This window comes from Sander vitreus, chromosome 14 (assembly GCF_031162955.1).
Source record: "Sander vitreus isolate 19-12246 chromosome 14, sanVit1, whole genome shotgun sequence".
Classification (NCBI taxonomy): domain Eukaryota; kingdom Metazoa; phylum Chordata; class Actinopteri; order Perciformes; family Percidae; genus Sander; species Sander vitreus.
The window spans coordinates 6,606,941-6,634,914 of NC_135868.1; the positions used below are offsets into that span (position 1 = coordinate 6,606,941).

At 41.4% G+C, this 27,974-nt stretch overlaps 1 protein-coding gene across 1 annotated transcript in view; it reads left to right on the forward strand.

Moving 5' to 3' along the window:
* Window positions 1-27,974, forward strand: part of pou2f2a (POU class 2 homeobox 2a) — a 60,740-nt gene that overhangs the window by 19,968 nt on the left and 12,798 nt on the right. Inside the window, exons 2-4 of the mRNA XM_078267935.1 lie at window positions 26,161-26,226; window positions 26,476-26,504; window positions 27,095-27,151. Coding sequence (XP_078124061.1) covers window positions 26,161-26,226; window positions 26,476-26,504; window positions 27,095-27,151 — 152 coding nt within the window. The remainder of the gene's footprint in view (window positions 1-26,160; window positions 26,227-26,475; window positions 26,505-27,094; window positions 27,152-27,974) is intronic.

Below are 27,974 nucleotides of genomic sequence, written 5' to 3' on the forward strand. Positions count from 1 at the left end.
CTTATCCCACAGTACCTGAGTCTCTGCCAAGACGTCTGCTTTTGTCATGAATAAGTCTCTTGAATATTTAAAAAAAAAAATACAATCCACCACCCGAAAAGAGTCCAATACAGAGTGAAGTGCCACATTGAGCTGAAGGGATTTTTCTGGCACAAAAGGTGGTGTTCCTTAGTTTATTGTCAAAGATATTTCCATGTATTATTAGCTTTATTTTTCTGTTGTGAAAACATGTAAACCTTTTGAGCAAGACCAATAGTTTCTATAATAAAACCCATGACAAAATAATACAGGCAAATATACTGTAAGTGCTGCCTGCTTGTATCATTTAAATTATTGTCATAAACCTTGTTACATTCTGCTGTGGAGGAGCAATGCCGCTGATAAATAAGGGAAAATGCTGTAAAATGCTGTGGCTCAGAGGTAGAGCGGTCAACCACAAGATTGGTGGTTGGATCCCAGGCTACTCCGGCCACATGTCAAAGTGTCCTTGAGCAAGACACTCAACCCCAAGTTGCTCCCTGGACGCTGTATGTGGCTGTCCAAATGTAAAATACTCACATATATTGTGGCATTCATTTTGTACATGTTACAGTACATTATGCATGTGGCACCTTTAACTTTTTAGAGATTCTACATGTCTAAGTATGTAAAGTGTTAAACAGAACTTAGTTTTTTGTTCAGGGATGATATGCAGTTTATGGCAGTGTAGCTGTCAAGATAAAACTAAGACAGAAAGAGTGAACCTCTTGACGTGGATTAGATGCCGTTATTGACAGCCGGTACTATGACAGAACAAACTTGTAGATATAACACCAAACTGAGGGTTGAGAAAACTGATAGTGGGAAATTCTTCCCACTATCAGTCCCCAGAGATGTTTATGACGTTTAGTATCATGCGACTATTGAGTAATCGCCTAAGTTAGTTTTGAACTTCCTGCATGTTGTCACCGATCAAAATGCCTGCTGGTACTGACCCACAGGCCGCTGTCTCTGTCCGTCTTTACAAACAGTGTTTTAGGAGACCCAGTGCTCGTGGTTACTATGGGGATAAGGGGAGAAAGAGAGAGTCGAAGTGAGTGAGGTAGAGAGAGGCAGGCCATGGTTTTGAGGTGTAAAGCGTCATAAATAATGGAGGCTGCACCTCACATTGAAATGCAAAGGCTGGAGCTCGGGCCTGAGCAGAGGTAATGCTGGCTTTTTGAAATTTATTTTTCATAAGCGTGATCCCCCCAGCAGCACCCCCAATCACACACACATACACACCCACTGCTCCTTATAACTGAGGCAACTCTACCCCCCCCATCCCATACAGAAAACATACTTTAACATACGTTTGCATTCCAAATTTCATCAAGTCTGCCAGAGTAGATTGTATTTTATTGAATTCACTCATTCATCAATCACACGTCAGAGGCAATATCAAAGCGGGGCTAGTTACTGAGGCATCCTCAGAGAGATATATCAAGATATTTCATCTTTTCTCTCAGGGGAATGAAAATACGATGTGGTAATAATACATCTGCATATTGTTTATATGAGGCAGGTATTAAAAAAAGGTGCACTTCTTATTTAAAGTCAAAGTTGTTGATAAACTGGAGTTCATTTTATTTTCTACTTATTTATTTTTAAATCGAGGATAAGATTTTCCACACACAATGTCTTTGTTTGTTTGGGAGTGAGAGAGTGGGAAAGAGGAGCCAGACATTGTGTATGTGCATTTTATTTGTATGTTTATGTTTACGTGTGTGAGAGAGCCGAGGCGTTGTTAGGCCTGGGCGTCCCCGTGTACAGCCCTGAATGTTTTATGAATAGCACCGGATCTCTCGCCCTCTCTCTCTCTCTCTCTCTCTCTCTCTCTCTCTCTTATTTTTTTTTGTAGAACTCATGGTAGAACTGTAACTTTATCCAGTTTATTTTTCCGAGGCGAATAGAACGGGCAGCTGCGTGCGGGTTCTGACCATGCTGTATTTGTTACTATCACCTAACAACCGTCTCTACGTGAGGAAAGGTGTCATTTTTCGGAGCAATCATAGCCAAATCAGTCTTATACAATGATGCCATTAACACAAAGTTTAGGAGCGCAATACTAATGATTTAGTTTGAAGTTCCTGTGACGTGACGTTTCCAGTCTGTGGGTCAGACTCAAACACACGGAGCTCTGAAGCAGACCTGTGCGTCGCTTAGTGTCCACTCTCGCTGTAAAAAGCTGTGCAGCTTCAGGTTTATGGATGCGCTCTGCTGTCGACGTGCTGCGGCAAATGTGTCGCGTTTGTGCTCTGTGTTTTTCTGCCGTAGTTTCAGTTTTCCACCTCCGCTGTGAAGCAGTGTTCAGCCACTTCCCTAAACGTTGTCTCATTCAGAGACCGGAGACCCAAACGGGGCTCTGTGTCTGTCAGGAGGTCTGAGATCTACCGTATCAGCAGAGCAATCACGTATTGCACAGCAAGCTATGGTGCAGGTAGATTATTTTCTGAAATATAGTGACTTTATTCTTGTAATAGCCTATTATCACTTTATTTTTCTCAAATCACGACTCCTCCAAACCTCAGAGAACACAGATGGGATGAGTTATATTTTGAATGTGCACAAAGTTTTGGACATGAGCAGAAATCTTGCTCAAACATCTGAAATATTACAGTCCAGGGGTTTATTAATTCATTAAAATGAATAATGTATCATTGAGGTGAATAATTGTCATATGCACATTTGAGGAGGTTACTTCCCCAACAAAAGATGCAAAAGAGGAGAGAAGAGTAAATGATTCTAGGCTACATGTGTGCTGACTCAGATATAATTAGAAAAGTCAATCCAAAGGAGAATAAATAGATGAAAGCAATACAGAATGCCTGAGAGCCTTACTGCAGTATATTCCATTATGTTTTTATATTTGGATTGTAATCTATGTTTCCCTTTACATGAAGATATTTCCAGCATATTGATTCAGAAAAAGGTAGAAATAGGTGCATAAACCTCAAGTCCTAGAAACGCCCCTGTGAGAGAGCATACACTCCTTTGTGTTGCATTGTGTCCACGGTAACATGCCAGCGTCAGCTGAAGAATAAGAAGCCACACATTCAGCCAGAATGTGGATGAGACTCCTAACTACATATGACTTACTGAGGCCACTCGTGTGCGTGTGCGTGTGCGTGTGCGTGTGTGTGCGTGGTTGGGTTGGGTTTGTGTGTGAGAGATATGGCCACTAACTAGTCTTTTTTTAAGGATTGTGAACATTAGAGTCATGGAGTATGTAGAAAGGGCTTCATGGAATTGCATCATCCCTGATTACACATTGCTGGTGATGCATCACTTAATCAGTTTAATGTGTACGCAACAATAGGTCGATCTGTGTTGCATGTTTTGTGTTAATTATATTTGAATTGAAGGATTTTAAAACCACTAGAACAAAATATGTTGGAATCGGTCCAGGGATGTCCAGATACATTATAACTGAGGCATCCTGGTAGCCTTGTGGTTCAGAACACTGACTTTGTAATCGCAGCCTCCTTGGTTTAAGTCTGGAGGGACATCTTTATTTCATGTCATCCCCCATTGCTCTCTTTTACCTTCTTTTTTTTATCTCTTCACTTAATAAAAGCAAACATTTTAAAATACCATTGTTACTCTAAATATCCAATTCAAATCAGCAATATCTGAGATTTCAGATTAGATATTACCTTGGATGACGGATACACACTGTCCTCAACAACATTATTTCCAAAAAAATATAATTTTTTTTGAAAGCATATAATGTAATGTATTAGTTTTGAGGAGTAACCACATTACTGTTTGGGTCAAATAAAAGGCGGAAGGACTTAAGTCGGAACAGAAAAGTTCTGTCACTACAGGATCACTTAAATGTTCCAACTTTACAGTAGTGATCAGACATTTTGCGATGACTCTAAACAAATGTGGCTTCTTGTCAAGGTATTACGTTTTTTGTTTTTTTTTTACTTTGAAAACCTCACAACATTCCCAGTTTAGTTTACACATGCATAATCAAAGACAGAATGAATCAGTGCAAGCAACACTTGCAGAGCATCGCAGCATAATTCATTTGCAAGCGAGTGATGGCGTGATAACACACAAGTTAAATCCAAACTCATAATTTCAGCACTTATTATTTTTATTTTGTTCATCACCTTAGTTTGTTTGTTACAGGGAGTGAATATCTCAATCAGTGGGCCCTTAAAAACTGTACTGTTTTGTATTGTAAAAAAAATGCAAAACAAGAGTTCTTACTTTACAAAGGCTTTCTTTACTTGTTTTTCATTTATAATTGCCAGGTCACATTTAAAATATACGGTATATTTAAAAAAATAGCCAGCTCAGTACATGAAAACTCGAACCAGTGTTGTGCTTTCCACTTGTCTCGGTCTTGTCTCTCCACACCATCTGTGTTAAGCTTTCAGAGAGCTGTAGGACTATTCTGTATCATCAACATAGCAATCAGCACCACTCTCCCCCTAAGAGACAGACAGACACACACACACACACACACACACACACACACACACACACACACACATACATATATATATATATATATATATATACACACACACACACACACACACACACACACACACACATAGTGTTGAGGCTAGCTGGCGTCAGGCCAGAGCATCAATAAGCCAGTGTGAGTTTGAGAGCCATTTAAGGGCCATTTCGCCCCAGACCTACAATCCTCTATACTGCTCACTACAGCACCTTGGTGACCATCAGGCTGACCCAGTGGAGGGAGAGATAGGGGGAGAGAGAGAAGTGAAGAGGGGAGAATGGCAATGAATAGGCAGGGCTGAAGAGAAAGACAAATTGAGATGGAGAAATTGTGCATGAAAGATTGAGAGAAGAGAGACTGTTGAGGATAGAGGGAAAATACAGAGAGAGAATTAGAAAATAAAGGCGCTAGAGGTAAGGAAAGCAATGAAGAGGGAGGTCTAGAGACACAGAGAAGCTAGTTCGAAGACTAAAAAGTGAACAGGGTCTTCCATTTTCATTTCCATCAGTGGGATTTAAGTTCAAGTTTGCAACCTGGATGTTAAAAAAAACCTACAACAGTTAAACTGAAGTGGACAAAGTAAGACACAAACATATTTTAGACTGGTCTGTGTATTGTGAAGCCAGTCCTAGATCAGTCTAATGCAAGTTAGATAGTTTCACAAAAATAACAAGGGACTTATTTTATCTAAAAAGGTTAGCCACCCCCTAGCTAACTAAGAGCCATGTTTCGATGGTGACAATCAGCGGCACTAAATGGCAAAAGAAGACGGAAATCATGGCTCATAATTTGTGGTTTGCTAACAATGTTGTGGAGCGAGTAATGAGGAGGGAGCGCAGTAACATATTCTCCTGAGCCTGACTGATGAGTTAGCAGAAGTACTGAGAGCAGCAGCTCAGCTCTGCTACAGGACTGCACTGTGAAGAGATTTTATGCTTTTGGAAGGTTTGTGTTGTTACGCTCTTTGTTGAATTCTCCCAGTAAAATGTCTTTATAACTGCTGAGTGAAAGGAGCTGAGCGGTTTGATGCAGTTGCCTGGTCAGTCTTGTTTTGCAGTTTAAAAATCTGAATTTACCCAAAATGAATAGCAAATTAGTCCTACTGAAGATAGTCAAGAACTAAACAGCTTTGGGCAATGCATGAACTTAGACATATATCTGAAGTCTGACAGTTAGTTAGTTAGTTAGTTAGTTAGTCAGTCTATATCCACAACGTTCCACTTCCGGGATTTCTCCGTTGCCAACGGAAATTCTGATGTCCATTACCTTGGGCTTTCTTTGTGTTGGCATTTTAAACTCCGGTGGATTTCTGAGGACTATGGTTAACTGCTCCTCAGATCTCTGCAGGGTAAATCCAGACAGCTAGCTAGACTATCTGTCCAATCTGAGTTTTCTGTTGCAAAACAACCTTTGAATGCACACATGTTCCACCAAAACAAGTTCCTTCCCGAGGCTATTTTGCAGAGGCACCGTGGCTCCATACGGTGCTTAGCACCGCCCAAGACGATTGTGATTGGCTTAAAGAAATGCCAATAAAACAGAGGACGTTTTTCTCCCATCCCGGAAAGCTGTGTGGACTAGCCAGACCCTCCTCGGCAGCGCTGTGGATGAAGGTCTGGCAATGCGAGAATAGTTAGTTAGTTATCCAGATGTTAACTTATAAACATTAAGACTTCACTAAAGACTTGAAAGCACACGAAGCGTGGTGACGCTGACGGTGTTTGGTGTTTTAAGCCGCCAACGTCGTTACTAGGATTAGGCAATGGTTGGGGTTAAGGTTAGGTGCCTTGAAGTCGACAGTCGCAGCGCTGCCTTGAAGTCGATGTTGGGGGCTTAAAACACCATCAAGCGACTTTGACTTGCCCAAAAAACACTTACAAGCAGCATTAGTAATTTCCTAGTGTACTGGCTAATGATGATACTGTAAATCCACAATGAGTTTCTAAAAATGGAAGTGAGAATTTTTATTTTATTATTTTGTTGAATTAAAGTTCTATTTTTCTTGTATGGACACCTTTCTGTAGATGCAGAGTATGAGACAGGTTTGTAGTTGTCGCTTTGATCCAGATGTGGTTTTCCGGTAAGCATAAATGTGACATGCACAAAAACACAAACACACACTGGTCTTTGAGGAGCGTTTCTTCCCCTAGCGATGGTTTCTTTCTGAGGATGTTGTTACCAACATACAACCAAACATCTGTCCTTGTTCCAGCTCTTTCTTTCATCGTCAACTCCATTTTTTTTTGTCTTCTCCCGTTCCCTCCCATTCTTTTGCATCTTTCCTCATATTCTTCTTCAGTTTCCCTCTTGAATCCGTCCATCTACACGTACAGCGGACCCATCTGCGTATTGATCCCCTTACACGCTCTTCCTCATGTACATTACATGCTAAGTCATCAAATTCCCACCAGTCATTGTCATTAACCCCTCTGCTGTCGTTTGTTAAAATCATTGACCCCATCCCTCGCCTTGAGATTTCTTGCCAGTCATCTCTTCTTCCTTCTCACTCCTCTCTCATCTCACTTTAATTCATTTTCTCTTTTCATTCGCTCGTAATACTCTGTCTCTCCACTCACTTTTTCATCTGTCGAGTCTCGGCCTCGTCTCTCTTCAAGCCCTCACCGTCTCGTCTGTCTCCAACTATCCCTCTTTCCCTCTTATCCCCTCTCCCCCCTCTCCCCCTCTATTGATCCAGCCATAGTTTTCTGTCTTCCATGTGCTGGCTGGCTGGCTTTAATCAATATAGATAATTGTCTGCTTTCTCTTCATGCCAAACACCCTGTGTTTTTTCTCAATGAATCCAGGTCTTTCCCCTACGCAACTCACCCGGCCCTCCCACCTTCCCTCCACGTGGGAATCCCTCCGTTGATGACAGGAGATAACCTGCTTTCCTTACCGATTTTTTTCCCCCTCAAACCCCCCCCCCCCCCCTCGTTCCCTTGTTCATCGATTACCGTGAGATATTGCCCCGCGTGCCCCCGTCAACAAATGTAAACACACCGGGCCACGTGGCTCGCCTGTGAGTACAAACACATATACACAAATATTCAGATTTACAAATGTACACTAAGTTAGACCAACACACGGTCAGCTGGGAGCCGCCAGAGAGATCCTGATATGACATTATGAGTATGCTTGGCCCTTCGGTTTGAGAATATGTTTAACATACTGAATGTGGACCTGAACCGGTGCTACAAATATTCTTCCATTTTCATCCATTTGACAACATTCAGAGGCTGAAATAAACCCATTCAATATAGCACATCACTTTTAGAACAATTTTTATTGACTGATTTAGACCGCAGGAAAATTATATTGAAACATTTTTTTCTATAAAGTAACTGAGGTGCCAAAACAGCAAAGCAAAATAGTAGGAAAACAGGCAGTAATTTAATGCCAGAGGTAGTAATTAATTCAGGTTTATTGCAGGCTCTGTTCGAAATATCACTTGTGCTCATTAGCAATGTTAAAACCAAGCGTGATTATTGGATGACATTAGTGTAGTTATTAAGTGAATAGCTCCCATCTCATTGATGTTTGGTCTGTTTTAAAGTGAACTCTAATAATCTACAGGTCAAAATACAGCATGGCGACGGTTTGGTGCTTCACAGTTAGACATTAGTATTCTGCCCAGTAATCACCAACCTGACCATCAAAGCATCAATCACTAATAATTATCCAGATTATATGGAGTCACAAAACAAGTGTGGGCAAATGCAGCTGAGCAATTACAGGCACGGTTGAACTCTTCTGTGGCCGCATGAAAGTTTGCGCTGCTGTTGAATTGCATTGCATTGCATTATAGTAACAATTGATTTAAAGTTGTTGTCAACTCCATTTATATCAATGTGGGTAGATTAATTTAAGACATAGTACAAAAATTCAACTAATTTTTCACCTCCATTTCTTACATTTTCTTTCCTTTCAGATATAAGATTTAGCTCGCTGAAAAATAAGTAGAAAAATAAAAAACAGAGATGTCTTATGTAAAATAATACCAACTGTAATACCAATTTGTAGACTGAATTTTTAAACCTTGGAATTTACCTTGACTTCATTTTTCTTTCACAATTAGATATACCGCACAGCATTTAAAGACAGTCGTCAGAGCGCAGGCAATGCACGTGAATCTTTTCTCTTTCAGTTTCCACTCCCCTGCTCTGGACATTATTACACCAGACCTGCACATGAAGGCAAACATCTGAAATGTACACAATGGAGCTGCTCCCTAACAGCATGCGGTCCTGGCATCCACACAATTAGACGCTATAGGGGGGTATGGCAAGGCCACACTGTAATTACATAGCTCTATATGAAGCTGACAGGGTGGGGCCGGGGAAAGCAAAGGGTAGTGGCGTGCACTTTATACTGTGCTGCATTGTGACCCGAGCTGCTGCATTGAAACCTGGCCTAACAATCAATAGTGTGAATAGAGAGGTGAGACCATTGAATCAAGTCTACTTCATTTATGTAGCCAAATATCACAAATTTGCACCACACAGCATCACCAAGGCCACGATGCATAGCAGCAAGTTCCAAACCACGACAAATTGCATGTATGCTCATCAGTGTTAAGGAGAGAGTGTGCTGTGAAGTATTCTGAGTGTTAGTTAGACCAAGATGGTGATTCTCGCAGGAGATTATTCTGGATAGTTTGAACTTTGCTTCTAACCAGCTTTAGTTTTCCATTTTTTTCAAGGCATTTACAATCTTGAACAGAGTCATTTTAGTGGTGATTGTCGGAATGTAATCAAAGTTAAGCATTTAAGAGAAGAAGAAGAAGACACACACACTTCCTTATCTCACCTCTCCTTCTCGCTCTGCTCTGTAACTTTACTTGCCACTGAGAGGCTTCTAACAGCATTTCGGCCATTTTGAGCTTGTTTTGTAGAGCGTGTGTGTGTGTGTGTGTGTGTGTGTGTGTGTGTGTGTGTGTGTGTATATTTGTACTTGTGCACTTTGTGTCTGTGTTAAAGTGTCCTGGTGCAGAGAGAATGGACCCTTATCCAATTTGTACTGGTCAGTGGTGTGAAATGGCGGTAGGTCAGTCAGCCAGGCTGTGCGTGCGCGCGTGTGTGTGTCTGTGAGTGTGTGTGTTAGGAGAGAGTGGTCTTAGTTGCACATCTCACTGTGGTGGTCCAGCATGAGCCAGCATGCTTTCATCTACAGTGAATAAAGACCAATGCGTGCACACACACAGAATAAAAGACATGATTATAGTAAATAATAACACACATAGCGTCAGGTATTATATTATAGTGAAACGTATAATGGCGTCATGCTGGCATCCCTGTGTGTAGTCTAAATGCACGTACACACACACACACACACACACACACACGTTCCACCCACACAAACATAGACTTTTCCATTAAATTGGTCGTTATTGTATTGTCTACCCCCTATGGATCTGATCCATACAATGACACACACACACACACACACACACGCACACACACACACACACACACACACACACACACACACACACATCTCTATGGTTGTTACAATTACAGGCTTCCAGAGCAGAGATAATTGTGTGTGTGTGTGTGTGTGTGTGTGTGTGTGTGTGTGTGTGTGTGTGAGAGTGAGTGAGTTTTAAGACTTTTTGCTTATAAAATAGTATAATACGTGTGATGGGGAAAAAAGTCTGATGTAAGCTGAATGTGAGCTTTAATCGCCTCACATATGACATTTCCTTTTGAAAGGTAAGACAAAGTGAAGCACAACATTTCAGAGAAACATTTCTAAACCAGCCTAATGCAGAAGAAAACCACTCCTGATCAAACCTCTGGTCAAACAGCAGGGCAGCAGGTGATTTGTCTGTAAAAGGTTATGCAGCGCACATACGAACACGTACGACTGCACATAAAGATCACACTCGCACTTGCTTGAGGACTCACAATGGCTTTGTGGCACCACGGTCATTGTCTACATCTGTAATTGTGTATTTTTCTGTGTGTGTGCGTGTCCTTCCATGTGTCATTTGGTGAGTGAACATAAGTGGGTCTGCGGCGGTCTGTTGATGGAAGGAGTGTAAAAATAGAGAGATAACAGCCACTCTGGAGCGAAAGAGTTGAAGGAGGGGAGGGGGGTCAGAACAGGGTGGCCTTGAGCACCCATTCTTCCCTCCAGCTGTCGATTCGTCCATCGCTCTCTCTCTCTCTCTCTCTCTCTCTCTCTCTCTCTCTCTCTCTCTGTCTCGCTCTCTCTCTCTCTTCATCTCTACCTATCTCTTTCTCTCTCCACGGCTGGCTCGCCGATTCATTCAGCCCACCTCAACAAAATGGAGCTTGTTAAGTGGAAGGCAGCGACGGTGGCGAGGAGGTTACAGATTTCGGCGAATGACCGGAAAGTTGGAAGGCTGGAATCCCAGATCGTCTTGGGAAAGCCTTAAAGGAAAACATTTCATTTGTTTTGTTGTCGTTTTTTGTTGTAATCTATGTTGGTCATGCTGTTTGTATGCAGACACTTTAATCAAGGATGTCTTGTATCATTCTTCACCAATCAGAAGAGGCCGTTTGGCCGTTGATTTTTGTAGATTAGGAAAAACAACTTTTCCTGAGCAAGATAATTCACGAAATATGCTTTCCCCCTCTCTCTCTTTTTTTCTTTTTCTCTCTCTCTCTCTCTCTCTCTCTCTCTCTCTCTCTCTCCATGTCTCAATCATTTTCTATCTATCATTGTCATTTGCAATGCACCTATGTGTTACTCCATGCACCTGCATCCCTACTGGCACTTGTGTCAGGTGGAACAAGGTCCTTAATCTCAAAGGCTTCTCCCTGATCTACTGCGGTTTGAATTGCACGTCATTTTTGCGTCACTTTGGACAAAACTGTCTGCCAAATGCCAAAAAATAAAGCTAAATGTAAGTCATTCAAGCTTAATTTCATCAAACTTTTTTGATTTAATGTTATTTTTATTGTGTCTAAAGTGTTCATTATGTTACACTTCCTACCAATAACAAACAGATAGAAACAGAGGTTAAGAAAATAAATAATATTATCTCAAATCTAAAACAAAAAATCAGTTATGGGGTTAAAATGCCCGGCGTGAACTGCAACGTCTTTGGTTCGAATCCGTCTACGGCTGTTGTTTTTGCCCCTTCCTTTCCCTTGTTTCCTGTCAGCTTGTTTTGCTATCGCTATCTAATGAAGGCCAACAAATAATAATCAGTTTACAAAATAATTGTCACACCCCATCTTTCTATTTAGAGCATATTTATTGACTAGGACAGCTTTTGATTTCAAGCCAGGTTAATGTTTTATTGAATGATGAAAAGCAAATGGAACTACTGCGTCCTTTGCTAAATGTTACTCTAAACGACACCCGTATTTTCCAGTTGCTCCAGCAGCCAAAAGTAAAACATTGTGGTTGCAGCTCCAGTGTGTATAAGAATAAAAGAGGAAGTCGTTGGTCCCCGTGTCTCTCCTCTGGCCCTCTGCCCCTAGGAATGCTGGGAAGTTGGGTGCAAAGTGAGGAGGCACAGGAGGGCAAATCATAGCACTCACCTCCCCCCCTCTTCACCCCATCTACTCCCTGGCTCCATCCCATCCCTCCGTCCCCTGGGGTGATTTCAGAACCTGCATCCCCATCCCATCTTATCCTTAAATTCTGAATCTGCCTGGAGCATCCTGATCCCTGCCTGCTGGAACTGAGGATGGTCACGCTGCCAGATTAGGGATTCCTGATGCAACTGGTCAGGACAGCAGCTCAGCCCTGCAGCCTGGGATTGTGTTTTGGCAGTGTGTGTGTGTGTGTGTGTGTGTGTGTGTGTGTGTGTGTGTGTGTGTGTGTGTGTGTGTGTGTGTGTGTGTGTGTGTGTGTGTGTGTGTGTGAGTTTGTGTACTTGCTGCTACATATGAGCGTATTCATGTGTTGCTTCTCCCGCTGAACGTGTTTCACCTCTGCTTGTGTGTGTAGAAAGAGATCATGTTTTCATTCACTCTCATTTACACGCTGCTCTCGCCGGCGCAAGGCTTTCTGTGTTCGGGTGCGTTGATGTTGCACGCAGGTAAATAAAAGCCGCCACGCTACGTCTCTTGACCTCTCAGAGAGAGATAGGGAGAGAAGGAGCCAGCAATTTTAAAAAGTGAGAGAAAAAGAGAAGGGGATACGTGGAATGAGAGGAGAGGGTGTGTTTGGTTGGTGCGAGGCAGGGTGAGGCGGAGGCTGTAGGCAGGAGTCAGCGGCCTCTGCGAAAGGGCCTCCAGTGTGTGCGAGTCTGGCTACCCCCTCTGAGGGGCCCCGATCGATACAAACTCAGAGCAATAAAGCTTTCCCCCTGTCATCTCCGCAGAATACAAAGCAGAGCGGGGAAGGGAAGGGGGGAAGGGAGGGTGAGGAGAGAGCGAGGGATGGGGTGGTGGGGAGGGAGGGGAGCTGTTCCGCTAGCCACACCAATTTCCTAACCCCCCTTTTTCACCTCCCTCTTCTTCTTTTTCTCTCCCCCATTTCCAAACCACAAACCACCTCACCCTGCACCTTTCCTGTACCTCCAACCTCTTCTTCTTCTTCTTCTTCTTCTTCTTCTTCTTCTCCCCATCCTGATGAGATCGGCGTCAGCCAAAGCGAATAGACTGACAAGCTGCCTGTATTTTATAATTAATGGTGTTTGAATAAATACACTTAATAATTCATTGTTGTTATTTAAGGAGAGAGTGGTGGATTGACTGAGAGAAAGTGTCAAAGAGAAAGATCTTGGGTGGGAAATGGACGGCGGGAGGAAACAAATGCAGCGCTGTACAGTGATGGAGAGCGAGAGGGGTTTAAATAGAGGGGGGTAGGTGCTTGTAACAGAAAATGGGGATGGGGTAACGGCTGTAGACGAAGGGGGGTGGGGAAGGGAATTGAGGTATTACACTGAGCGAGAGATAGATGTGCCGATGGAGAGGAGCTCGGTGGGGAGAATAAGGAGGAGATGGAGGTGTGTGTGTGTGTGTGTGGGGGGGTATTTAACAGGACAGGAAAGGAGAGGACAGGAAGGGGTAAAGAGGTCAAATAAGCGCTCTGTTTAATTGGGGAGCCAATTTAAGTCGGGTCCAATCGATAAACCTGTAAACCTAACCATCTAGCAGCTCGCAGCACGCACCATAGATCACCGGGATCCGTGGCTTGAGGAGAGGGCAGCGGGCTGGTTTCAACACACCTCATTCATTCAGTCATTCGTTCATTCATTCATTCATTCATTTGCACTTGTAGAGCAGACCTGGCACTTTTTTTTTTGCTTCTGAAGAAAGATAGAAGATCAGATCCTGTCTCAGAATTAGAGGTGTCACAAAAAAACGGAAAGAAAAAGCTTTGATTTTTTTTTCACACGTAGTACTGGGATTCCAAACAGTATGAACATAAATATTCCTGCAGTCACATCACAACCGTATAACTCCAACGTGAAGGATAATATGATCTTCCATGGGTGGAGGAAATTCTGCCATCCCTGGACTTATAACATCCTTCCAGCCCCCGTTGAATAAATGTGGTCAAGCTGAAAATGAGGCTGCAAGATTTTGACTCAGAAAGGATCTGAACTCCAAATCAAGAATGTAAACCAGTTTTTCTCTCTTATGTTTTCCTGTTTTTATTTCTGTTATTATTTGAAGCAGATTTGTTTCTGTTTATTTTTTTTTTTTTGCAGAAAATTTGCCGGAGTGCATGTTTTGAGACAGAAATACTGTTCACACAATTGAAACAACGCCAAAGCTATTAAAGGATTTAGGGAGTATTTCCAAATCTCTTTCGGGACAGCACAATCCATTTAATCCTTCATTTTGCAATTTGATTTTAGGAGGAGTTATTATTATGGTTTCATCCGCGAGTCTTTTTTTTCTGTGACGATACATCCATGTTAGTTCAGACATAAGACTGGGATTTCACGATGCACGTTTTGTGTCTCGGAGGCTATTATCTGACCTTTTTTCTTTTCTTTTTTTTCGAACCCCTCTGGTCTCATTTTTCGGTCATCTTTCTGTCCACTCTGTCTGTTCATTTTGTCTGCCCCCTCCCTCCTCATCCAATCACTCACACACCATCAAGGCGAGGCTGTGTGTCTTTGTTAGTCCAATTGTCACTATCTTTTTCCATCCTGCTATTTCCTGCGAGGACGGTCTGTCTCCACACCATTTTATGTCTTTTTTTTTTTTCACTTCATTCGTCTTCAGTTTTTATTTTCTCTTTGCCATTATCACACATGTTCTAAATTTGTGTTGCTCTTTGCTCAGTTACTTCCTTCCTCTGCTCTGATCCTCACTACTGTCCCAGCATCCCTCTACTCACTGCTTCACTCGCTCCTGCTCTTCCTATTCACCCTTGCCTTTCTTTTTTTTTAGGGGGGGGGGGGGATTTTTCCTTCTAATTCCCTTTTTCAGCATACCTCGTTATTTTTTCCACCTTCAGCCATTATCCACAGATTCCTACATTTTTTTGTCACTTCTTAGCGTATTTTTTCATCTTCTTTCCTCATTTGTTCTTTCTCCCTCCTCTCATGTGTCCTCCCTACTGTCCTATCACCATCCTCGCTCCATTCTCTCCATCACTCCTCCTGTCTCTTTACCCTAGTTTTCTCTCGTTGAAACCATCTTTGTCATGTCTCCCAGCCTCCACCATTATCCCCCTGAAAATCCCTAAATTTCCAGCATCTGCTCGTTGTCTTCATTTCTCTTGCTCATGTGTTTCCATCTCCCCTCTTCCTCCCTCGTCCACTCATTTTCTCCCTCCATCTTTACGCCCCGACGCTGGAAAAGGAAGGAACACGCAGTGGCCATTTCCTCTTTCCCCTCCGTCCTCCCTTCCTTTATTTCTCCGTTTCCATCCCTCCGTCCCTGCGTTACGCTCCTTGGGGAGGGCAGTAATAATGGTGAAGAGAAGGAGAGAGGGAGGGCGCTGCGATTATTGTCTTGTCGGGAGTCAGAAGTATCGATCGGCACAGAAATATGTGGTGCGAGAAAGAGGTACTGTATCGGATATAATAAACACTCTAGAGACACATTCAGAAAGCGCTCGCCCTCGTGCACGCTCACATATGCTCGTGAACCACATGCATACAGCCGCACGCACACACACACACGCACACACACACATGTAATCACTCTCCCTCTGACACACACATACACGCTACATGTGTGCACAAAACACAGTTGTGCATAAACTCATATACGCAACGTTACTCATTCACTCTTGAGAGGCAGTTAAAATGCAGCTCCTCAGTATGTAGATGCATGAAACAAGTCACTTATGAAAAGAATCAACTTCTTAGCAGCATTACCTTATAATCAGCGTTGGCGTACTTAAATGACATATTTGTGTGTGTGTGTGTGTGTGTGTGTGTGTGTGTGTGTGTGTGTGTGTGTGATACACACACAGATCCACACAGTGTGGTACAGATCCTGGAGATATTAGGCGAACGGGAAGTGGCTGTTATTTCTGTAGAAAACACTTTCTTATTTATTGACATAAAACTGTAACCATGAAACGCGTTCTTGACAACCTGATGAAACAAAAATATCCTCATCCATTGAAATCTTTTAGCTTTGCCAGCTGTAAAACTAACGTATGGTGATTTTGAATCAATGTCAAATGTAATGCTGGTTTCACCTTTGTTCTTATCAGACAACTATGGCGTGAATATTGCCTGAACGAAAAGCCAAAGTAATCCTTTAATACTGGTTGGTAAAGTGTAAACATGAGAGGAGAGACATTAGCATTCAGGCACTTTGCTTGCCTCAGCTACAGGCCGGGAAACATGTTTATTCTTAATGACTAACACTCTCACAGGTACACACGCAAACATGTGAGGAGCAGACAAGCACCCCCCCACACACACACACACACACCCCCTCCTCTCCCCCACACACACACACATACCTTACATACACTTGTGCACACATGTGTGGACACACGCGCACACAGTGATCTTTCATTGCTGTTGCCTGGCAACAAGTCTGTGTGTCCTGTGCTAGCAGAGCACTGTCCAGTGGTGCCGTGACCGCTGCGGCTGACCACTACTGAAGGAGAGAGGGGGAGGAAGGTGGAGGCAGAGAGAGGCAGAGATGGAGAGATGGATGATGACAGGATAAAGACACAGAGGGAGGCAAATTAGAGTTCTAGTCATACAATATGAACGCAACGTTGAAGCTTAATGGCAGAACCACAGTTAATCCTGCAAAAGTAGCATTAGACTGAAGCAGTGGGAAAAAAAAGCCTTTAGTAAGACAGGAAGAGGCTGAGATTAGTAAGCAGAGTCATGACTCAAAGTCTCATAAATTACTCAAAATAACACTAAATTCTCAGACTGATCTCATGAAGTGGCGTATGTATGACACGCCAATTCGTATGTCATTATTGGCTTACATTAACTTGCTATTGCGTGTGAATTGACGCCGGAGCGAGTAGTATGAAAGGCCGGAAATCTTTCACCCAGGAGAGCGGGGATCGCGTCCCGCGTGTGACTTCGTGTCCCGCGTGTGATGTTTCCTTTCCACGTTTTTTGTTTTCCTAAACCCAACCAGTTCTTCTTTTCCTAAACCGTAGCCTCGCGATAACACGTAGCCTCGCGATAACACGCCACGTGGCTTTAGAAAGTGCCACGTAGCGTGTATATTTACGCTGTGGCATTGCAGACTGCCATCCGCTGTATAGTGAAATTCTGCAAACATACAGAATTTGTGACATTGAAATTGTGGGCAGTAATGTAAAGATTATCAGTTTAATTTAGCATGTAGCTTTAACATAAAATGCATCCACACACAATGATATTGCATAAAGAATGTCTTTCCACAGTTAATAGTTGTTTTATCACGTAAACAGTATTTTACTTAAGCACTCATTTCTCTTTTCTTTCTCTTTCAGTACAGTTGTTTAAATTGTAAGGACTCATTAGTTCATGACAGCAGGTGATTTGCTCTCACTGTGGTGTAGCCACAACAAGTGTCAAGGTGAGCTAGTTACCAGTCTGCTGACCCTTAAGTTTGCCAGAGGCAAACTCGCTCTCTTCCACAAAAACATGTTCCACATAATGAGAATGATCTCAACCAATGTGTTCATCTGTTTCCACAGCAGCTCAACATATGTATGAAACCCAATTGTATGAAAGAGAATATGAAAAAAAAAAGGTGAGGATGTGAGAGAGAGACGGGATGTTAGAGATTACGTTTGACAAAAAGAGAGAGAGAGAAAGAGAGGTGGGAATGGAGGAATTAAGGGAAGGAAAACAGGTAGAAATGGAAAGGGGGAGGTTAGAGAGAAGTTGAAGTGAGATGGCCGTATTATAGCTCAGGAAGAGAAGAGGTAAAGAGGAGATGAGAGATCAGAATAAATCAAAAATGGGCCGAGCGAATGACAAAGAGAGGTAGGAGGTGAGGGACGAAATGAAGGAGGAAGGATGCTAATAGGAAATGTGAAGGTGGATCAAGTGAACTAGCATGCTGGAGTTAACTGGGAGCTCTCTGTACAGGCTACCTGTTCACACTTTCCATTTCATAGTGTTTTCACTGCAGTGTCAGTATGCTCACAAACAATACGAAAATACTTGGTTCATATTGTGTGTGTTTCTCTGCTGCAAGGACTTATTAAACCAGGGTCGGACATAGAGTGGATCATTTTTCAGTGTGGGGGTGAAGGCGTGCGTAGCCAGGAGCAGCGACTGTAGCTCTTCAAACGGAGAACAAAATCCCCAGTATTCACCTTTATAGAAACTAGGAACAATAGTCTAATTTTCAGATTAAGGATGGTGCAATTTAAGTGTTACTGTGTGAATATGTTCACACGGCCATGGGTCACATCATGTGTCACGTGTCAACCTAAGGTAATATGAAAAAGAAACATTCTCATGATATCTTCTTATATATAGATATATACATTTTTTTTAATCTTTTCTTTTGTACTGTAGTATAAAACGTATATTTTGAGGCACAATTTGCCGTTCAAACACATCAACATCTCAAACAAGTTGTAAACCTTTTTAATAGTAACTATGGCTGTGTACAGTATAGAATGTAGAATATCATCATTTGGAAATATAATTTCTCTGCTTAAGGATTCAATATAGATGATATGGTTACTTGATGCTGACACAGTCCACTGTATATGTGCAGCATTTTTCTCTTCTCATCTAAAGCAGAATACATTCTCATTAAATTCAGCCCAATGTGTTCAGATGCACAGCTCTGCTCTTTGTTTTCATCTGGTGTGATGGCCATTAAAATGAGACTGAATACACACATTGTCCTTTTCTCAGATGCGTTGTCGGGAATAAGAGGTTGAATTGAAACCAGCAGAAAAAGAGATGCAAATGTGAAACTTTTAAAAGACACCATTCCGATTTTTTTTATATTAAATCTTTGACTTTATAACAAAGTTAAAGTAACTTTGTTTATGGTATTCAAGACCAAAATGCTGCTAAAGAGTTGATAACTGATAGCTCTTTTTAATTTGAACAAATCCTGCCATGTTTGAAGTTTTATAGTAATTCAAATCCTAATCGTTCATCCTATAATCATTGCTTAACTGAGAGTTTTTTGGCCTCATAACGGCTTAGACAACATCACCGAATCAAATTATGCTTAATCTGTCCTGTTCCTCTTTACTGTGTAATATCTCTAACATAATTAGAGCTGCAGCGATTATTTCAATTGTTTCAGTTTTTTTTCAAGCAAAAAGTGCCAAATATTCTCTGGGTTTAGCTTCTCAAATGTGATTATTTGCTGCTTTTCTTTGTCTTATATAGCATATTGAATATCTTTTAGGTTTTTGGACTGTTGGTCAGACAACAAATGTTTCAAAAAATTTTTTTTTTTACATTTTATAAACTAAACTAATCGACAAAGCAAAATAATCGTTAGTTGAAGCCCCAAACATAATGCAGTCAATAGAAAAAAAAGTTTATAATTGTAATTACTGCATAACAACAACAGCAGAGTTGACTTTGTGTTAGACGATAAATAGCCTACTTCAGCGTTTAGTCCTTTTAGTTTCTTGTGTCAGTTTTACAGCTGATTTTGACTATCTTCTCATTACAGCAGTTTTTCTCGTTGACGTGTGTGTTTGGTAGCGAATGTGACTGGGGACAGGTGGGAAAGGCACGCAGCTTGTGTGTGTGTGTGTGTGTGTGTGTGTGTGTGTGTGTGTGTGTCACTGCGAGGCGTGAGGTGGCCGAGAACATGTGCTTGACCTCTGACATCCACACGCCAAACAGCGCTAGGCGACCCCCCCCCCTCAAACATACACACACACACAGAGAAACCCACGCGCCGTCTGTCACTGGCCCCTGACAGGCGTGACCGAGGCGGGGTGGGTGGGCAAAAAGGAGGAGGAGACGGGGGTGAGTTTAGGACCCCTCCAGCCATCCTCCCCCCCTCTCTCTCACTCATTCCCCCTTTTCTAATTCCCTGACAGTGACCCTGCGCCCCCTTTTTTACCCCTCTAACACACACACACACACACACACACACACACACACGCACCAAACACACACGCAGGCCATGTCAACTGCAGAAGACAGATACATCATCTGCCCTCTCTCTCTCTCTCTATGCTATTAGCACTCATAGGATGAGTAGGAACGGGGGTCTGCATACGAGCGGCTGCTGTCAAACTGCCCCGGGGTGGAAGAGTGTGTTAAGAAGGTGGTCACTGTAACTTGGAGAGAAATTGTCAAAATGAAAGAATCGTGGGCAAAACACACATTTGTAGAAATAATAGTTTTGTCTGAAATCCTAATCAGAGAAAATATAACGTATTTCATGTGTACTGGACATCTGTGACATTTGGGGGTTCGGTGTGTTTGATTTGTCATATATAAGGGGGTTGGGATGGAGCGGGGGTGGGGGTTGAAAGGCCCCATGGCCAGAGGGGTTAGGGGCAGTCGAGGCATTATGGGCAGGCAGATATGAGGCGGCGGGAGGGGGGTGATAAAATGATTTTATGGGATACTCCCTTCATATGCTGAGAGGATGAAGGAGCAATAATGTGTGTGTGTGTGTGTGTGTGTGTGTGTGTGTGTGTGTGTGTGTGTGTGTGTGTGTGTGTGCATACATGTAAATGTGTTCATGTGTGTATGTGTGTGACTGAGTGTGTGTCCATTGGTGAAATCAGTATTGTGATGAGTGCAGCTGTCTTCCCAATACTCCACAAAGGAAACAAATCATTCAATCATCAATATGCTGTAATGCTTGCTTAAAATAGTTTATAGTAGTTGTATACGACTACAGTAGCATATTCACACCATCTGTGCAGACTCACCAGTCGTGCGTGGGGGTTTCGATGGTAGTAGACCTCTTTGACCCCATGTTTGAATGAAATGGATCCAACATTTTAGAAAATTGTTCAAATAGTTTTTATAATAGTTTTCTTTTTAATAGGGTTCTTTTTTCTTTGTTTGTGCAAGTGGTAGTAGTAACAGCAGCAGTACTACAGTAGATCTAATGTTCGTGGTAGTAGTAATGGCATGAGTAGTAACAGACACTGATTTATAAGGTCTGTTAAGCTAAAAATACAGAACATCTGTACAGCATACTTAAGTCAGTATGGAGGAACGTTAATAACTTAATATTTGCAAAACATTGGCTTGGATTTTTCTGAGAAATGTGTGTTTAAAGTTTGAGTTTAACTTTCAGTGTGTATTTATTTCTCAACGTACCTGTGAGTGCAGACTTTTACACCTTCAAAACTATCTATTGCTGAAAGATTTTTTTTTTTTTAATTAAAGGATTCAGATAACGTATTACTGTGTGATGTGCTCAGTACAGTACAGCACACACACGCGCACACACACACACGCACACGCGCACACACACACACACACACACACACACACACACTCATGCGGTTCTCGCTCAGCATTTCCAGGTGGGTGCTGCCACCATCTGGTTGTGTTATGTAACTGCAGCCCTCCACTAACTGAGGGCTCATTCAGTCCTTAAATAAAAAACGATTTCCCCTTTCATTACAATAATGCAGGTGGATTTTAAAGAATACATTTTTTTTTTAATCTCAGATAAGACATTAAGGTACCAAATTAATTTCCAGGATCTTCTTTGATGAAACCTTTTGACATACAATACAAAATAAATTAATGAATAAAAACATCACAAGATGCCATCCGCTACTCTCTACTCATACTGACCAAAGAACAATCTTTACCTTCTTTTAATTTTGATGAGAAATTACAACATTAATGTGCATTAATATAGAGAGGATAAAAAGAATGATGTCATTAAACTGAAAAGGAGAAGTGTGTGATAAAATGTGCATCTCTGTTCAGTGTACACATACTTTTCCAACTGCTACAAAACAATGGGTTTTTTTATGTTCCGTCGCTCGTCTTTTTCTTTCACTTTTTCTTATATTTATATTTCCCTATTTTCCCTCAGATTCTCAATGTTCTCTGTGCATCCTTACATCGCTCCATCTCTTTCTCTTTGTCACTCTTTCTCCCCCTTCCGCCCTTCGTCCCACCTCCTCTCATCACACCTTGAACTTGTCTGTGACCCTGATGATAAGATTACCACACACAAACACAACACACACACTCACACCAGGCTTATATATAATTTTGAGTGAGCCCTTCTTCTTTTGTTTTCAAGCATTCATTCATTCTTTGTCTCACATTTCCTATATCATACAAAAATGTGGGTTTTGTGTGTGTGTCCGTGCGTGCGTGCGTGTGCGTGCGCTCCATAGGGTATACAGGAGGCAGTGAAGCAGCAGGACAGGAGCTGTAGTTGTAATTATAGCGAGGAAGAAGAGGGGCAGCGTGGAGGATGTTAGCTGTGGTTTTATCAGGTGTACTTTGATTATTTTCACATCCTCCTGTCAGACTTGTGAACCTCATGCAGACAACACGTGTACACCAAATCACACAGAGCTTATATTTTGAGTTTTTTCGAGCTTACCGCGTTTTAATCTGTGTTGTTTAATCTTTTCTTGGTGAGCTGGTGCTAAAGATGAGCCATTTCTTGCAAAAGCCCTGAGCTAAAGAGGGGAAATTAGTTATAAAAGCACAAGACAGACAGAAGTTAGGAGCGTCGTGCAGGGGGTGAAGGGAGGGTTTTCTCCAAGATGGCGCCGGCGGTGCTGCTGAGTAATGCCTGGTGCTCAGGTAAGCAGTTCCTCTGGCGTCGTTCTTCCTCGACCAATTACTGCTGCAATCCCAGAAGTCGCCACAAACTGAAGGTGCAGCGAGGGTAGTTAGCATGATATCTGCCACGGAAAGCTCCCAGTCCCACAACCTGAGTCAATAAAGTTTACATTTAAAGAGCTAAATTAGAGCATGGTATCATCCGTTTTGTTGGTCAAGTAAGTTTTTGCTGAGCAGGGGATTTCTCTTTGCGGCTCGTATTTAATGGAAACGTAAAATGATCGCCCGGAGTAATTTATAAAGGTTGCACATCATCACTGCAGAGTAAAACAGAAAACTAGACTGTATCTTCCAAACCTGAACTTTTTAGGAACTAAGACGAACACTTTTTGTTTTATCTTGACAGTGATGTATTTCTGATTTTATTCAGCCAAGCTCTCATAGGGTTTTCATCCCCAATGCTGGAGTAACTAAGTTATCACAGGACAACAGCAATATCTTTTCCACTTCTTGTTGTCCTAAAATGGGCCACGGTATTTGAAGAATTATTTTATGCTAGTTAGGGATAGAGCTGTACAATGAATTGTCTCAGAAATAATTGCGATTAACAATGTAATTGTCTCTTTCAGTCAAATTTAAAAAATATTTAATTATGTATTACTTTCTCAAACAAATTCTCAAAGTTTTGAATGAATTCCAGGATACATCTTTTGGTTATATCACTGTTATGTGCATATAATGTAATCTGGGTTCATACGTTTTGAAAAAAACTGGAAAAGTTATGGAATTTAAAAAATGCAAATTCCAGGCCTGGAAAGGTTTTGGAAACATAAAAAGACCCAGAAAGTTTTGGTAAAGTCATGGAATGTTTTTTTTTTAACACAGCATAATAATATGTGATTAATAAATGTATTTCACGTCGTCCTAACCTCAACGTTCTATTGGGGGCGCAATATTACGAATCCCACTATGAACTGCATAAATTGTCATTCATTTTATTGTTAAACCTCTGAGGGTAAACTTTAACACAGATTTGTATTCTTATTGTATAATGTCGACTGACATTTTCAGGAATACATAGTCATGGAAATTTGCCAAAAAGTCATGGAAAAGTCATGGAAAAGTCATGGAAAAGTATTGGTTAAAATGCGTATGAACCTTGTGTAATAACACAGTTACACAGCTTATGAAGTAAACCACACCACTTTATTATCATAAAACTTTGTTGTTGTTTTTCTTAAATGAACATAAAATTGACAAAACCATCAACAGTCACACACCTTAGGACCTTAGCTAATGTTAGCAATTAATTGCGGTTAAGCAAAGAAACAGCGATTACTTAAAATATACTTAAAATATTGCAATTAGACAATTATGTAATAATTGTTACAGGCCTAGTTAGGGACTCACATGGATATTTAAATAGAGACAGGGCCACAGACATTGAGCCATGTAGATTTATGACATGTGCACGGCAGCGGTGGAGAGTCCCAGTAGAGATCAAATCAAGTCCTGTCATAGGTTTAAACATGCATGTTGGAAATGTATAATACAATCTCTTGTGTTGTTCTTTCACATAACAAAGGCTATAAAAAAAATATATATATATATCGGCTACATCACATTATTCCAAGGGACATATATTCTCTATCTCGTAAGGGGTCCTTGCTGAAAAAAGATTGAGAACCTCTACCCTTGTGTTGTCTTCCCGTCGACCATGCAACTTTTTGTTTTTCTTGGTCAAAATTTAAAATTTAAACCTTTTTTTTTTCAATGGTTGGTGTTTTTGCGACACTTTTGTCGCTTTTCTCTATGTTTTTGTCCCTTTTTGAAGCTTTTGCCGACATTTTTGTCACTTTTTCCGGCGTTATTTTGACAGGACAGCTAGGTGAGAAAAGGGAGAGTGGGGGGGGGGGAATTCAGGAAATCGTCACAGGTCAGATACGAACACTGGACCTCTGCGTCGAGGCATAAACCTCCAAGTATATGTGCGCCTGCTCTACCCACTGATCCAACCCGGCCACTTTTTGAATTTTTTGAATTTTTTTTTAAGCTTTTTCTGACATTTTTGTCACTTTTTTCAACGTTCTTTTATCATTATTTTTCCAAATGCTATAAAATTGAATAAAACACCCACATCCAATGAAAGTAGTAAACTGATCATTTATTTTACTTGTGAAGAATGTTGTATGGAACCATCCATGTTATTTTTTTTGACAATTTGGTTGAAAGAAACCCAAATATAGAAACTGATATAGAAACTTTTTGAAAATGGGTCAAATTTGACCCAAGGACAACAGGAGGGCTGGTATTGTTATCCTTTTCTTCCTGGCAGATAAGGTATCTTTATTGTGAAATCCTCAACATTCTTAATGAATAATGTAGTTGTCGCAGCGCACGTTGTATATATGTACCTGTTATATATATATAAATATATATTTGATATGTCAAATAAATCAAATAAAAATGATACAGCAACTCAGGGTGAGCACACTAGTAGCGGTTAGTAATAGTTACAGCTTGCAGCTTGCATTTGTTGCAGCCGTTCCAGAATTTGCTCCCGATTCTTTTGAATTCCTGACAGCATTGACGTCGGTGGAACTTTGACCTGCCAAATAGCGAGAATCACCAGCATCCAGCCACTCAGACAGAGAGAACTGTAGGACTGACCTCTCATTCAGGAAGCAGTGATTGATTGTGCCCCCTGTTTGTGTATCTGAATGGTGAAAGATAACAAGCAGCCGATGAATGCAAGGACAAGAATAGAGAGCAAACACAAAATAAATGTTTAAAACATGGGTCTTTGATCCTGCAGAGAAGATTTGTGTTTTGTGTCTGTAGTTTCATGCACGAGCTGCACTTCAAGGTTTTTACATTTTCTTTTCACACAGTAATTACTGAATTTGACGAAAATGTTAAAACTCAAATGTCAGGACATTCTCATTGGAAAAAATCAAATCTATTTGGACTTTTAACTGCTCTGTAGCACTGTTAGTTTATTTTTGTTGTTGCTAAAACTGGTTGTCAAAGGAGATCTGACAAAAAATAATCTACCATTTTAATTTGTTACCTAAACGAATGGAATATGAAATTATTAAATGTATTACTGCACAACTATTGGCTGACCATAAATGTATTTACAATATTCATCAACAGGTTTTTTTAGTTGCATTCATTTCAACAGTCATCATTTTTTTCAGTTTGCCACAGCTTTTTTGATAAAATGATGCAACATTTTTTTATTTTATACAATTCAAACAGAGAGAAACAGGGTGTCTGTCTGTCTGTTTCACCTCTTGATATTGTCAGATTTATCAGCATTTGCGTGTGTGTGTGTGTGTGTGTGTGTGTGTGTGTGTGTGTGTGTGTGTGTGTGTGTGTGTGTCGCAGAGTGTCCACAGTCTTCTCCTGACATACAGTATGGTGGTCAAATGTCTAGAGGGCACCTGGACGGTAGTCGCTGAGAGTATGTGTTTCCTGTCAGCTAGGAATTTGAACCATCAACCCTGTGCTTTTTTCTAACTACGTAGCATGATGATGACCCTTTCTGATGGTGTGTGTGTGTGTGTGTGTGTGTGTGTGTGTGTTGCAGATATCAGGATGTCTAAAGCAGCAGAGGAGGAGAAGCCTGGGGCTGAGTATCCAGGGGACAGTTCAGGTACACATATACAAATACATGTTTCATGATATGAACAATAATTACATTTTATTTACAATCATCTTATTTTAAATATTTGAGAAATGTGTCTGAGAGCAGTTTCCTGTCATGTTTTCAAGTGAATGTTACATCCCTTAATCATCAGAATTATGCAATTATACACACACACACACACACACACACACACACACACACACACACACACACACACACACACACTGTCTAATAGGTGATCGCTCTGTGTTTCAGACTCTGACAGAAACAGCCCTAATGACCAGGTTGGTTTTGTATTTTTATTCTTAACACTGACACTAATCATAGACTCTCCCATAATATGAATAAAATAGGTGTGGCTTTTTGTCTCTAAATTAAATGGACAGAAGAATGGACAAAATCACTGGAGTTGTTACTTTAAGCTTATTTTACTTGCGCAAGCAGAGTCAGTTTACAGCACTCAGTGGAAGTACAGAAAATGACTGACGAGTGGTCTCAACAATGGCTTTTTAAAGGAGCAGGGAGTCAAGTTAGTTATACAATTCACACAATCAGTAGCTTTCTTCTTATCTCTGGTCAGGCTCGGCCCTCAGGGCTGCATTCTGTGACAGAAATACTAAAACAGCAGTTTTGATGCAAATGGTTTAACAAAGAAAATGAAGCAAAACAGTTCTAAGCATGATTTTCCTAACAATACAATAATTGGTTATTTTGACAGGAAAAGCAATTGTATCAGGGTGGCCATGCCCCCGCCCGCCCGCCCGCCCGCCCTGGGAGCATGTTGACACAGATTACAGGCCGATGTTTCATCCAAATGTGTTGATGTTGTGAATGTGCGTGATTTTATTTGTGTTACTTGTATGTGCTGCTGCAGGTCCAGCCGATGAAAACAAGCCCCTTCAGCGTCTCTCCCATACCGGCTGGCAGCAAGGTGAGCCAGATATAGTGTGTGTGTGTGTGTGTGTGCTTGTGTGTGCGTGCGTGCGTGTGTGTGTGTGTGTGCGTGCGTGTGCGTGCATGCATGCATGCGTTGTTTTGGTCAATCCCAGCTCATAACCTTAAGTCTTAAATATTGTTTGTCAGCAGCCTCAATACCAAAAATCTGTCTTCTGAAAATAACGTTCCCATACAACAAAAACTACATTAAAAATAAAAAAATTTCAACAAGATTTTTTTTTAGATGTTATAAAACGACAAATATGTTCTAATAAAAGTCAGCGTACGGAGGAGACCGCTGTTTGTGTCCTGTTTGAAACCAAAAGTCTACTCATTTTAACTTACGTTTGTAACTTAAGAAACGTAACAAACGTACTCATTTTAACCCAAACCATGATCTTCTCCTTAACCTAACCAAGTACTTTTGTTCAATTCATAACGTTAACCACAAGTTTAAAACTGCGACAACATTCACCTGTCACTGGTACCAGGACGTAGCCTAGAAATCTAGACGCACCCTAGCGGCAGCAAATGTAATTTGCAGCCAGGGTCAGTCTAGCAACTCTCCGTTGGCTTGCGCACTGGAAAAACCAAATTCTGGTCAGGCCAATCACATCGTGTATAGAGTCGGTGGGCGGGCTTAACATAAGGACGGCAGAGTTGCGACGGTTCCCTGCTACTTGAAAACAAAGAAGATGGCTGTTGCTGCTGGCGAACAGCGGCCTTTCGAATCGGTTTTGGCCGCGACTCTGGAAGACTTGGAGTTAAGCACTGAAGTCATTCTTAAAAAAGGAAGATGTGTTCGGAGTTTTACCGAC